Here is a 14169-nt window from a genome sequence, read left to right on the forward strand (position 1 = left end):
GACTGGGTTAGAAAGTAGCTTCTACATTATTTAATCCTTCCCACACCAGTGGGATAGGACCATACTTCAGATTATATTAAATACACGCATGTTAAAACAAAGTGATATACACTAGGTACGCTGCATGATTGCATGTAGAAATAGTTAATTTGATTTACAGCTACCTCTGGTTAAATCTAACCTTTCGGAAACAATCTAATTTAGATTCTAAAGACAATTAACTATTTCATCTTACTACTATTTATAAAAACTAGTGGGCTTAAGCAGCCAAAATATCCATTGAAATCAGTAACAGTAAACTAAACATAGTTTCCATTTAACTCCATGGGGGTGTATAAGGAGTACAGTTTTGGACACACTGTATGTAAATTTAGTAAAGACAAACATTCCAGTTTTAGCAACACAATTTGAAAAAGAAATATAGACATTTAAAATGTCTGAGGAATATTGCTGGGTACCATGTTTATTGTCTCAATGCAAGATAAGTTTTTTGGAGCTGCCTGCCCTGCAAATTCAAAGCCAACCTGGTTTCTTTCCATCTGTCACTTCATTGCCAGAAGTAAAGATTCTTCAGGCCAAATTAGTCCCACATTATACCTGTGCAACTCAACTTTCTTCAAATTAGGCCCTCAGTACCAACCCATTGTAACTGATTATAGTTAGTGCTCAATCCACTAAATGGGAGTATTATTATTGACTTCAGTTTGTATTAGATTGGATCCCTGCCATTGATGTACAAGAAGGAGCAGCTTTCAGTTCATATTTTGTTAGCTGTGCTGTCTCTACACAGTTAGTAGAAGTAAAAAGCAATAAAAAAACCTAAACATTTTTGTCATTTAAATCAGGAGATTTGATTCTGAAAATACAAAAAGATATATTGAAAAAGAAGGAATTACCACTTCCAGTCTGCCAGTAGCCTGTATCTGAAAGTGGCTAGAAACAGGTGCTTCAAAAGTGTAAAATGGTAGGCAACTCTGAATAACCTGCCCACGGGAAAGTTTCTTCCTAGCTCAGTTAATGGTTGATTTATGTCCCTATAGTGGTTGGTCAATCAGCAGGCCTCCTGGTTTGGGCCTCTGACCTCAGTCTTTATTTCAGTTCAGTAAGTCCTTTGCTTTCTGGATGAGGTCCTTACTGGACTGGCCTCGATGGTAACCCTTCGCTGCCCTTCTTGGGGCCAGAAATTGCAACCTTGGGGTGCGTTGGGGGATTCAGACTCCTCCGGGTCCCAGCCCAGGTCCCTGAAAATGTAGAAGCATCCAATAGCCTGGGTTTGGCCCACTCTTGCTCATGTTCCCTGGGCCACTTCCTCTCATCCTTCATCTCATCCTCTCATCTCAGTTTGGGGTATGGCCACAAGTGAGTTACAGTCCTTGCCTAGAATCCCCACGGTCTAGGGCCAAGGCCTGTGACACTCAGGTGCCCTTGCCCTTAGTTCAACTCATAATTAAGTTTGAAATGTATTGCCATTCAATTTCATTGAATGTTCTTTTGGTTCCTGTATTACAAGAAAGGGTAAACAGGAATGTCCAACTTATTTTATACCATTCATTCTTTTGTCTACACATCTCCTTTCTAAAGCAAACAGTCCTCCTCTTTTCATCCTCTCCTCATACAAAGTCTCCCCCACTGCCCCCATGCATTTAGTTATTATTGTCACCTATCTCAGGACTGCTTCTATTTCTATGTTTTTAATAGATGGGGTAATCCGATCTGAACGTAGAATTAAAAGTGAGGGCATATTGTTAAAACTAAAGATTAAAATGTAATCTGTACACTTTTAGAAAGAATAAGCAGCATACATTAACTTTATTATTTACCAAAGAGCGGATCATACTTAATTGTTGACCACAAAACCATAGTTAAATATGAAAACTTCTCTCTTTTAGAGGACAAATTACAATTGAACAAATTTCTTGCAAATTTATTTTTAAAGTTAGTAAATATTTAATAAGGGAGCTATCTTTACTCAGAGCTTCATAAAGTTACTGTTTATCTTACACATCTCTATGTAAAAATTATGAAAACACCAATTATAGATGTCTTCAGAATATCAAATCTACACTATAACCCTATTCATAACAAATATGAAATTTCCAAGGACAAAGCAAAATATTTTGTTCAACTGAACAACAAAACATACATTTAATATTTCATTAGCACTGTAAAAGCAATTTTTTTAAAGTCCAGGTGACTTACAAAAATAAGAGCTGTGGGCATTATTCAGTAGCAAATATTTTCGGTCATATATGCTGTGGAAACTGCAGTGATAATCTTCTAATCGTCTCCCCACAAAAGCATATGCTGCCTATATCAGTCAGACAAATTTTTATTAAATATAGTCCTATCACAGCATCTTAGTCTAACATTACATTAAGAGACTATGCTAAAAATAAAAAAGGTTTTATGCAATGTAAAAATTATATTATCTGTGTGAAAAGGCTCTTGACACTGATGTCCTTAACTTCACATTGTACTGGTGAACAAGTAGAATGTAGGCAATCATAACACACACTTTTTTCACGCTGCCTAAACCAGGACGACTTAACCCTGACTTAGGAAAGACCACTTCTAGGAATAAATGGTCAGTTCAGTCTCCATGGCTTACTCCAAATTTGGTCTCTGATTGAATCTTTCAGACAGAGTGACAAAGCGATCCGTGATAGTATTTTTGGGCTAAATCCACAAAGGGACATAGGTGTGCTGCCAGTCAGGGAATTCACAGCCCTGAGATAGGTGCCCAGACTCCCTACACAATGCACAGGGTTAGACACCTGAAAATGGGATTCCCAGGAGTCAGCAACTGAGCATAGAGCTAGTAGGAAATGCTGAGGAGAGCACAGGCAGTAATGTAGGTCAAGACCTTGCTCTTCAAGGGAATTAGGCACCTAAATCTGGGCCGGCGAGAGAGGCCTATCTCTGAATTCAGTAGAGCAGCTGATATGGGTTGCAACTAATAAAGAATGAAAGGAGGGTAATATGATTAATGCTAAAGAGACAATTAGGATCCTAAATCCCTTTGTGGATTAAGCCCTTTGTTATTTAGACTATTCACTAGTTGATTCAAAAAAGCTTAAGCATGTGATTAATTTTAAATATGTGTTTATTTCACCCTTATCCAACAAAGCATTTAAGAACGTGTACATCCCATTGACTTTCAAAGGTCCAAACTGTGTTTTGTATTAAGCAAATGTTTAAATGTTTTGCTGAACCGCGGCCTATAAGATCTGGACTAAGATCACCAAACTCATTAGATGCTGACTATTGAATAATTGTCTGTGAGAAAAATGGTTCACATACAAATACACAGCTTGGTCCTGCTCCCATTGGAAAAAAATGGCAAAACTCCCAGTGCAAGAACTCATCTTCCCCCCTTTCTCTCCCCTTTCCCCCCGCCCCCCCGATCTGGCTCCTTTACACATAATAAAAAGGCTGGAGTGGCATAAAGGGGCTTAAAAGCCCTGGATCCAGCCACTGGAGAATTCCCTGGGTTTAGGAAACAAGGGGGAGAATGGTTAAGTTGTCTTCTGAGGATGCTCCCACCAGCCCTTGCACAGAGTGCATGCTGTGCAGATCTCAGGGTGGAAAGAGCATGTCGGGGTAAGGCTGCAACACAAAGTGCTGGGGAGATTCCAGGAAGTGCTGTAATCAATACACAGCCAGGGACAGGCTGCCATAACTTAGGTCAGTGGTTTTCAAACAGCAGGTTGCAACCCAATACTGGGTCGCGGAACGTAAGACACTGGGTCGTGGCGGCTCTGGTCAGCACCGCCAACCGGGCGTTTAAAAGTCCCATCAGTGGTGCTGCCTGGCTAAGGCAGGATAGTTCCTACCTGTTCTGACACTACGCTGTGCCCCAGAAGCGGCCACCAGCAGGTCCGGATCCTAGGCAGAGGGGCCATGGGGCTCCATGCGCTGCCCCTGCCCTAAGCACCAGCTCCGCAATCCAGCTGGGGGGACAGTGCCTGCGGGCAAGAGCCATGTGAAGCCTCTTGCAGGCCTTCACCTAGGAGCCAGACATGCTGCTGCCACTTGTAGGGCACAGAGCAGTCCGTGGTGCCAGGACAGGCAGGAACCTCCCTAAGCACCCCCACTGCACCGCTGACTGGGAGCCGCCCGAGGTAAACTCGCATCCCAATCCAATGCCCCAATCCCCTGCCCCAGCCCTGAGCCCCTCCCTTCACCCCAAACCCCTCATCCCCAGCCCCACCCCAGAGCCTTCACCCCCAGCCCAGAGCCCTGACCCACTCCAGCACCCAAACCACTTCCGCCAGCCCAGAGCCCCTCCCACACCCTGAACCCCTCATTCCCAGCCCCACCCTGCAGCCCTCACCCCCACACCCCAACCTTCTGCCCCAGCCCTGAGCCCCTCCCAAACCCCTCATCCCCAGCTCCAGTGGGTTGCAGGCATCAACAATTTTCTTCAACTGGTTGCCAGAAACAAGGTTTGAAAACCACTGCCTTGGGTTCTCTAACTTAGGGTCTGTCAGTGTTACACCATGGAGCAGCCCAAGATCAGGAGAGTGCAAAGGTGGTTTGAACTATGATAGTCCTCTGCCTTGGGCTGAGAGTTCTGTGATCTCTCTCTAAGGAGCACAGCACAGCCTCTCACTCTTTAGGTATGTCTACATTGCAATTAAACACCCATGGCTGGCCCGTGTCAGCTGACACAGGCTCATGGGTCTTGAGTTATGGGGCTGTAAAATTGCAATGTAGACATTGGTGCTCAGGTTGGAGCCTGGGCTCTGGGACCCTCCACCCTCACGGAGTCCCAGAGCTCAGGCTTCAACCCAAACCCAAATGTCCACACCAGTTTTACATCCCCATAGTCCAAGCCTAAGTCAGCAGACATGGGCCAGCTAACCCCAAGACATAACCCTTTGTGATTTCAATGGAAGCAGGATGGGCACTTTAGTAGTGACTTGTGTTATCTTCCCCACCAGTACAATGTGAAGTTTGTCATGTTAACAATGTCATTTTTTTCCTCAGATGAAAAATGATAATCCTGGTGGTGCCATGAGAATACACTTGTGTAATTCATGTTATATCCATGCCATCTGGGAAGACAACATATGTCACTACAAAATAATATCCTCCACCATGGGCCAAAATGTTTAAATGGTTATAGGTGAATATACTGCACACCTATATAATTATGTTATATTGGCTGCCAGGCTGCAAAGTTGGGATCTCTATGAGGATTAAGGTAGGGAGAAACCTTTCACCAAGGCCCCATAGCAACATCAGAACAACTCAGAGTGTGTCAGGTTTCAGAGTGGTAGCCGTGTTAGTCTGTATCAGCAAAAATAACGAGGAGTCCTTGTGGCACCTTAGAAACTAACAAATTTATTTGGGCATAAACTTTCGTGGGTTAGAACCCACTTCATCAGATGCCTGGGTGAAAATACAGGAGCAGGTATAAATACATGAAAGGATGTCATGTGTGTGTCATTGACCAATCCTCCTCCTCCTGGCGGCTATAATCTATTCAAACGGCTCCACTCCTCCTGTGTCCTTGCCCATCCTCACACCTCCTCCTGCACCCTTTGGCATAGGGAGTCCCCCTAATATGCACAGAGGCCCCGATCAAGCAAAACAGTTAAACTTGTGCTTAAGTCCATTCCTAACCAGAAAAGCATTTAAGCATCTCCCTAACTTTAAGAACATGCTTAATTGTACCCAGGTGCAGAACTGCATGGGTTCCCCACATTCTGTCCCCTTGCTTTTTCAGTAATCTCCTAGGTCATGGTCATGCGTGGCCACAGATGATGTGGCTGGATTTGGTCCTTTATGCATGCAATATAGACAATGTAATGAAAGTAGTTTATATTTAACTATTTTGAAAGCAGATTGCTCTCTGCAGACAATACCCTCGTGGAGAACTGAGCGTGCTGACAGCTATCACTTCCAGTTCAGCTCATTGATGCTCTTAAAATCAAACTTCGCTTTTCATTTAAAAAAAAAGCAAGTTGTAAATCAGAGGTTTGCAGCCAACTGTAGGGGACTAATACATATATAAAGGGAGGAAAAGCAACAATCTTCACCTAGTATTTTAACTAGAATTGTCATTATTGAAATGATTAGTATTTGGTAAATCTGGGGGGAAGTACCCCAAAAAATTAAACATCAAATATATTTATCTTTAAAAATCCTTTGTTTCTGGCCAATCTGCAGTAGGAAAGACTATCATGACATGCACGCTGATGAAAACCACTTTCTGAGTTATTAAAAGCACTGATTTTGCCTTGGGGCACTGCTATCTTTACTACTTGGTTTGACTGTATTGCACTTGGCTTGTATAAACTGTAGCAATACCTAAAAAGCATAATCTGCGCTAATTTTGATGTCTGCTCATAAATTAGTTTTTAATTTATTTTTAACTATGGAATAGGCAAAGGCTAATTATGTTGGCGTCAAAATTATTCCACCTTTATTCCAAACTTAATTGTAGGATTTTTTAGATTCAAAGACATTTGAAGGTCCAACTCTTTCCTAAATCAGAGATGTTGCAACATATGTGATCTGGGATATAGGATAAAAGCAAGCTATAAATACTCTTAAGATATGATCCCACAACTCATGTTAACTTAGCAACTATCAGGATCAGGCCCATAGCATGGAAATGAAAGAACATTAATGCCATATTCTGGGTAAGATAAGAGTGCCTGTAAAACCTCTGAACTATCCATGGAGAATAATTAATCCCCATAGGGTTGCCTGGGGTAGTCATATTAAAAGTCATGAACCACGTCCATGACCCCCAGATTCTACCTTGGGATTCTATCTCTAAGGATATGATTGCAGAACACCTGAAAAGGGTGAACTTTACAGATTTTAGGGGATGGCAAGAAAGCTGATTCCACCAACTTCTGAATGATTCCCTTCTTAGCAGCAGCTTTTTGGACAAGTGTCTATGTGTAGCTCAAGGCCTGAATTTCCCTCTGTGTGATAAAGTAAAATATGGTCAGATAAATTATTCATATAAAACAAAGACTACCTATGGCCAGTGGCTAGACCCTATCAAATTGCAGTCTTTTCAATTCTCACAAATTAAGCAAGACTGGATCAGATTACTACTGAAATAGGAGTTCTCTAGGAAAAATGTCAATGGTGCAGGAAATTGCATTTGTAAGTCAGCAGACAGGTCTCCTCCCCTTAACTCAGTATGCAACCTGTGCCACAACACTGTATTATAGGTACCTTGCTGCAGAAGGTGCCATCTTTTAGATGGGCCATAAACTAAGAATCTGATTGGTTTTTATCATAAAAGTTTCCTTTGTACCTGATGTAAGAGTAGTTGTGAAATAAGCAAATAATTCATAACATTAATATCATATCTCTTTCTGTTCATGATCAAATTACAAAATCCTCAAATTATGTTTCAACATTATTCACAAATTATTTTCTAATTTTTGAATGTGAAACATACTATTTGAAAAAAAGTACATTGCCATAATGGTGTATGTATTCAAATGTTAGGCAATGGTTTGGTTAGTATTCTGAATCACATCTTGGGTATATAGAATTTCTAACTCTCAGGTAAGCATTTATCCTTCTCTTGTCATTTTTTTAAATGAATCTTTCCTTTTTGAAATGTCTCAGATTATTTACTCATTCTGTATATGCATTTATGTAGTGCATAAAAATGACACTACCAGGGATAAAACTATAGCAATTGACTTTATATGGTCAAAATATAAACTTGAAAGTATGGAATTAAATGAGCAAACGTGACACAGTTCCCTCATTGCTCATGGCATCACCTTCTGGCCTTCCTGGGGATTAACTCTGCCAGGTGCTGTGCCGTCCTCAACAGTCTCTCTACCTGTCTTCTTTTCATAGTCTGCAGCCCCTCTTGCTCTTGATACTGCAGCTTCTGGTCCATGGCTTGGCCTTATGGCCAGGTCACTAATTCCTCCCCTTGCGGGGAAATCATAGTCCATCTAGACAACATCTTTAATGTCCTGTGCCACTACCCAGTGGCTGGTAGGGGAAACCAGGCCTGCCCTCTACACCAGGTTCTAGCCCAGGGACCCTGTAACATGCAGCCAAGACCAGTACCATCTTAGCCCTTGCTGCTGTTTCCCTGAGCATCTTCCTACACACCTGGCTCCCCACTTCCTACTCTCAGAGAATAACTGCAACCTACCTTCTGCACTCAGCACCTGGGCTTTATACAGGCCCCTTCTGGTCCTGCTCAGCTGAGCTTCCTTCTAAATTGATGGCCACCTTGTAGCCTACATCTCTCCCCTACTTGCTGCTTAATTGGTTAATTAGAACTGCTTGGCCTAATTTACTCCCTCACGGGACAGTGTGAGGAATACATCCCATCACAGCAAGTCTATGTAAAACAAGCCTTTGTGTAAACCCTGATTCACAGGTCTACTTCTATTCTTTAAAAAAATAAAACAAAACACATAAGCATGTGCTTAAATCTATTGACTTTAAATGTACTTAAGTACATGCTCCAAATCAAGCACTTGCTTAAGTACCTTGCTAAACAGGGATGGACTTCAATATATGCTTAAATGCTTTGCTGAATTCAGGCCATGCTATGGTCATGAGACTAAGCATTGTGTACTTCTGGATGTGTTCTGATCAAATAGGTAAACAGGCATTATGACAATTTCCCAAGACACCCAGAAAAATAATTTTTTAATATCAAAACTGTTTTTTTATACTTTCAAAATTATATCCTTGAAACTAGAGAGATACTTCTATTGAATGCAGTCTTATATTCTTATGAGGATGCAGCTAATCAGCTGTAGGCTGTCCTGCTGCTAACTCAGGCAACAAGCCACTTGCCACTTTAGCAGATGTTCTCCTTTTTATGCCAATGGGAACCTTCACTGACTATTTTTGCTGTTATGATTTTACATATAAAAACTTAATGCTCAAGATCAGGAATAAAATGTTTTTAACCATTTAATAGTGTTGGAAATGTCCTTATGAACAAAAATATTATGGTAGACTGAGGTATTTGCTGTTAAACAATAACATCATTGTAAGGCAAATTAATCCCCAATTTAATCAGTTAAACTGGGGATAAATCTAAACTCATGTCTTCTTAGAAAATAAGAACTTCAGTGGAGTTTGTTGCTAAATATAGAGTTAATGGTAACAGTGAAAACAATGGGTCTCTCTTGATCTCAATCCTAATGGGCGATTCATGATGGATAGATGAATGGCTTTTTATCCTTGTCACTAATCTGGTCTGCCATCATCACAGATTATGGGTATGTCTACACTACGGAATAAGGTCGAATTTATAGAAGTCGGTTTTTTAGAAATCGGTTTTATAAATTCGAGTGTGTGTGTCCCCACAGAAAATGCTCTAAGTGCATTAAGTGCATTAACTCGGCGGAGCGCTTCCACAGTACCGAGGCAAGCGTCGACTTCCGGAGCGTTGCACTGTGGGTAGCTATCCCACAGTTCCCGCAGTCTCCGCTGCCCATTGGAATTCTGGGTTGAGATCCCAATGCCTGATGGGGCTAAAACATTGTCGCGGGTGGTTCTGGGTACATATCGTCAGCCTCCCGTTCCCTCCCTCCCCCCGTGAAAGCAAGGGCAGACAATCATTTCGCGCCTTTTTTCCTGAGTTACCTGTGCAGACGCCATACCACAGCAAGCATGGAGCCCGCTCAGGTAACCGTCACCCTATGTCTCCTGGGTGCTGGCAGACGCGGTACGGCTTTGCTGCACAGTAGCAGTAACCCCTTGCCTTCTGGCAGCAGACGGTGCAATACGACTGGTAGTCGTCCTCATCGTGTCCGAGGTGCTCCTGGCCGTGTCGGCTGGGAGCGCCTGGGCAGACATGGGCGCAGGGACTACATTTGGAGTGACTTGACCAGGTCATTCTCTTTAGTCCTGCAGTCAGTCCTATTGAACCGTCTTATGGTGAGCAGGCAGGCGATACGGACTGCTAGCAGTCGTACTGTACCATCTTCTGCCAGGCAGGCAAGAGATGAGGATTGCTAGCAGTCGTATTGCACCATCTTCTGCCAGGCAGGCAAGAGATGGGGATGGCTAGCAGGCGTACTGTACCATCTTCTGCCGAGCAGCCATGAGATGTGGATGGCATGCAGTCCTTCTGCACCGTCTGCTGCCAGCCAAAGATGTAAAAGATAGATGGAGTGGGTCAAAACAAGAAATAGACCAGATTTGTTTTGTACTCATTTGCCTCCTCCCCTGTCTAGGGGACTCATTCCTCTAGGTCACACTGCAGTCACTCACAGAGAAGGTGCAGCGAGGTAAATCTAGCCATGTATCAATCAGAGGCCAGGCTAACCTCCTTGTTCCAATAACAACGATAACTTAGGTGCACCATTTCTTATTGGAACCCTCCGTGCAGTCCTGCCTGAAATACTCCTTGATGTACAGGCACCCCCTTTGTTGATTTTAGCTCCCTGAAGCCAACCCTGTAAGCCGTGTCGTCAGTCGCCCCTCCCTCCGTCAGAGCAACGGCAGACAATCGTTCCGCGCCTTTTTTCTGTGCGGACGCCATACCACGGCAAGCATGGAGCCCGCTCAGCTCACTTTGGCAATTAGGAGCACATTAACCACCACACGCATTATTCAGCAGTATATGCAGCACCAGAACATGGCAACGCGATACCGGGCGAGGAGGCGACGTCAGCGCGGTCCCGTGAGTGATCAGGACATGGACACAGATTTCTCTGAAAGCATGGGCCCTGACAATGCATGCATCATGGTGCTAATGGGGCAGGTTCATGCTGTGGAACGCCGATTCTGGGCTCGGGAAACAAGCACAGACTGGTGGGACCGCATAGTGTTGCAGGTCTGGGACGATTCCCAGTGGCTACGAAACTTTCGCATGCGTAAGGGCACTTTCATGGAACTTTGTGACTTGCTTTCCCCTGTCCTGAAGCGCATGAATACCAAGATGAGAGCAGCCCTCACAGTTGAGAAGCGAGTGGCGATAGCCCTGTGGAAGCTTGCAACGCCAGACAGCTACCGGTCAGTTGGGAATCAATTTGGAGTGGGCAAATCTACTGTGGGGGCTGCTGTGATGCAAGTAGCCCACGCAATCAAAGATCTGCTGATATCAAGGGTAGTGACCCTGGGAAATGTGCAGGTCATAGTGGATGGCTTTGCTGCAATGGGATTCCCTAACTGTGGTGGGGCTATAGATGGAACCCATATCCCTATCTTGGCACCGGAGCACCAAGCCGCCGAGTACATAAACCGCAAGGGGTACTTTTCGATAGTGCTGCAAGCTCTGGTGGATCACAAGGGACGTTTCACCAACATCAACGTGGGATGGCCGGGAAAGGTGCATGATGCTCGCATCTTCAGGAACTCTGGTCTGTTTCAAAAGCTGCAGGAAGGGACTTTATTCCCAGACCAGAAAATAACTGTTGGGGATGTTGAAATGCCTATATGTATCCTTGGGGACCCAGCCTACCCCTTAATGCCATGGCTCATGAAGCCGTACACAGGCAGCCTGGACAGTGGTCAGGAGCTGTTCAACTACAGGCTGAGCAAGTGCAGAATGGTGGTAGAATGTGCATTTGGACGTTTAAAGGCGCGCTGGCGCAGTTTATTGACTCGCTTAGACCTCAGCGAAACCAATATTCCCACTGTTATTACTGCTTGCTGTGTGCTCCACAATATCTGTGAGAGTAAGGGGGAGACGTTTATGGCGGGGTGGGAGGTTGAGGCAAATCGCCTGGCTGCTGGTTACGCGCAGCCAGACACCAGGGCGGTTAGAAGAGCACAGGAGGGCGCGGTACACATCAGAGAAGCTTTGAAAAACAGTTTCATGACTGGCCAGGCTACAGTGTGAAAGTTCTGTTTGTTTCTCCTTGATGAACCCCCCCGCCCCTTGGTTCACTCTACTTCCCTGTAAGCTAACCACCCTCCCCTCCTCCCTTTAATCATTGCTTGCAGAGCCAATAAAGTCATTGCTGCTTCACAGTCATGCATTCATTATTCATTCATCACACAAATAGGGGGATGACTACCAAGGTATCCCAGGAGGGGTGGTGGAGGAGGGAAGGAAAATGCCACACAGCACTTTAAGCACAGCACTTTAAAAGTTTACAACTTTAAAATTTATTGAATGACAGCCTTCTTTTTTTTGGGCAATCCTCTGTGGGGGAGTGGCTGGTTGGCCGGAGGCCTCCCCACCGTGTTCTTGGGCGTCTGGGTGTGGAGGCTATGGAACTTGGGGAGGAGGGCGGTTGGTTACAGAGGGGCTGCAGTGGCAGTCTGTGCTCCAGCTGCCTTTGCTGCAGCTCAACCATACACTGGAGCATACTGGTTTGGTCCTGCAGCAGCCTCAGCATTGAATCCTGCCTCCTCTCATCACGCTGCCGCCACCTTTGAGCTTCAGCCCTGTCTTCAGCCCGCCACTTACTCTCTTCAGCCCGCCACTTACTCTCTTCAGCCCTCCACCTCTCCTCCCGGTCATTTTGTGCTTTCCTGCACTCTGACATTATTTGCCTCCACGCATTCGTCTGTGCTCTGTCAGTGTGGGAGGACAGCATGAGCTCGGAGAACATTTCATCGCGAGTGCGTTTTTTTTTCTTTCTAAGCTTCACTAGCCTCTGGGAAGGAGAAGATCCTGTGATCATTGAAACACATGCAGCTGGTGGAGAAAAAAAAAGGGACAGCGGTATTTAAAAAGACACATTTTATAAAACAGTGGCTACACTCTTTCAGGGTAAACCTTGAAAGTTAACATTACATACATAGCACATGTGCTTTCGTTACAAGGTCGCATTTTGCCTCCTCCCACCGCGTGAACGGATTTTGGTTGAATGCCAGCAAACATACACTGCAATGCTTTGTTCTACAGTGATTCCCCAGTACGTGTTGCTGGCCTGGAGTGGTAAAGTGTCCTACCATGAAGGACGAAATAAGGCTGCCCTCCCCAGAAACCTTTTGCAAAGGCAGAACCGCAAATGCCAGGGCAAAGTAATCCTTTCACATGCTTGCTTTTAAACCATGTATAGCATTTTAAAAGGTACACTCACCAGAGGTCCCTTCTCCGCCTGCTGAGTCCAGGAGGCAGCCTTGGGTGGGTTCGGGGGGTACTGGCTCCAGGTCTAGGGTGAGAAACAGTTCCTGGCTGTCGGGAAAACCGGTTTCTCCGCTTGCTTGCTGTGAGCTATCTACAACCTCCTCATCATCATCTTCTTCGTCCCCAAAACCTACTTCTGTATTGCCTCCATCTCCATTGAAGGAGTCAAACAACACGGCTGGGGTAGTGGTGGCTGAACCCCCTAAAATGGCATGCAGCTCATCATAGAAGCGGCATGTTTGGGGCTCTGACCCAGAGCGGCCGTTCGCCTCTCTGGTTTTCTGGTAGGCTTGCCTCAGCTCCTTCAGTTTCACGCGGCACTGCTTCGGGTCCCTGTTATGGCCTCTGTCCTTCATGCCCTGGGAGATTTTCAGAAAGGTTTTGGCATTTCGAAAACTGGAACGGAGTTCTGATAGCACGGATTCCTCTCCCCAAACAGCGATCAGATCCCGTACCTCCCGTTCAGTCCATGCTGGAGCTCTTTTGCGATTCTGGGACTCCATCATGGTCACCTCTGCTGATGAGCTCTGCATGGTCACCTGCAGCTTGCCACGCTGGCCAAACAGGAAATGAGATTCAAAAGTTCGCGGTTCTTTTCCTGTCTACCTGGCCAGTGCATCTGAGTTGAGAGCGCTGTCCAGAGCGGTCAGAATGGAGCACTCTGGGATAGCTCCCGGAGGCCAATACCATCGAATTGTGTCCACAGTACCCCAAATTCGAGCCGGCAACGTCGATTTAAGCGCTAATCCACTTGTCAGGGGTGGAGTAAGGAAATCGATTTTAAGAGCCCTTTAAGTCGAAATAAAGGGCTTCATTGTGTGGACGGGTGCAGGTTTAAATCGATTTAACGCTGCTAAATTCGATCTAAAGTCCTAGTGTAGACCAGGGCCCAGTTACTCCATCAAAGGAAGGTGAGCTTATGGATAAAATAGCCTCCTACTATGCAAGAATTGAAATGTTTATTAGTGGCCAAGCAAGGCACCTCATTAATTAAGCTTCATGATACCTGTCAAGTAGGGTCATTTTCCATAAGAATATATTAGGGTACAGAGAGGTTAAGTGACTTGTCCAAAGTCATGAGTCAGTGACTGAGGGGAGAAATTCAGCCCTGAAGTCCTGATTCC

At 44.8% G+C, this 14169-nt stretch overlaps 1 protein-coding gene across 1 annotated transcript; it reads right to left on the reverse strand.

Moving 5' to 3' along the window:
• Positions 1–12051: 12051 nt before the first annotated feature.
• On the reverse strand, positions 12052–13905 carry LOC142072340 (uncharacterized). Its single transcript, XM_075129019.1, has 2 exons — positions 12999–13905; positions 12052–12610 (listed from the first exon to the last, which is right to left on the reverse strand). Exons 1-2 carry the CDS (start codon positions 13576–13578, stop codon positions 12069–12071), a joined length of 1122 nt encoding a protein of 373 aa, XP_074985120.1. The 5' UTR covers positions 13579–13905; the 3' UTR covers positions 12052–12068.
• Positions 13906–14169: the final 264 nt, after the last annotated feature.

The sequence above is a fragment of the Caretta caretta genome, chromosome 6, assembly GCF_965140235.1.
Source record: "Caretta caretta isolate rCarCar2 chromosome 6, rCarCar1.hap1, whole genome shotgun sequence".
NCBI lineage: Eukaryota > Metazoa > Chordata > Testudines > Cheloniidae > Caretta > Caretta caretta.

Coding starts and splice junctions, on each gene's coding strand:
- LOC142072340 (XM_075129019.1), bottom strand. CDS start 13,578: ATGCAGAGCTCATCAGCAGAGGTGACCATGATGGAGTCCCAGAATCGC. Junction 12,611..12,998: donor AGGCGGAGAAGGGACCTCTG/GTGAGTGTACCT, acceptor TTTCTCCACCAG/CTGCATGTGTTTCAATGATC.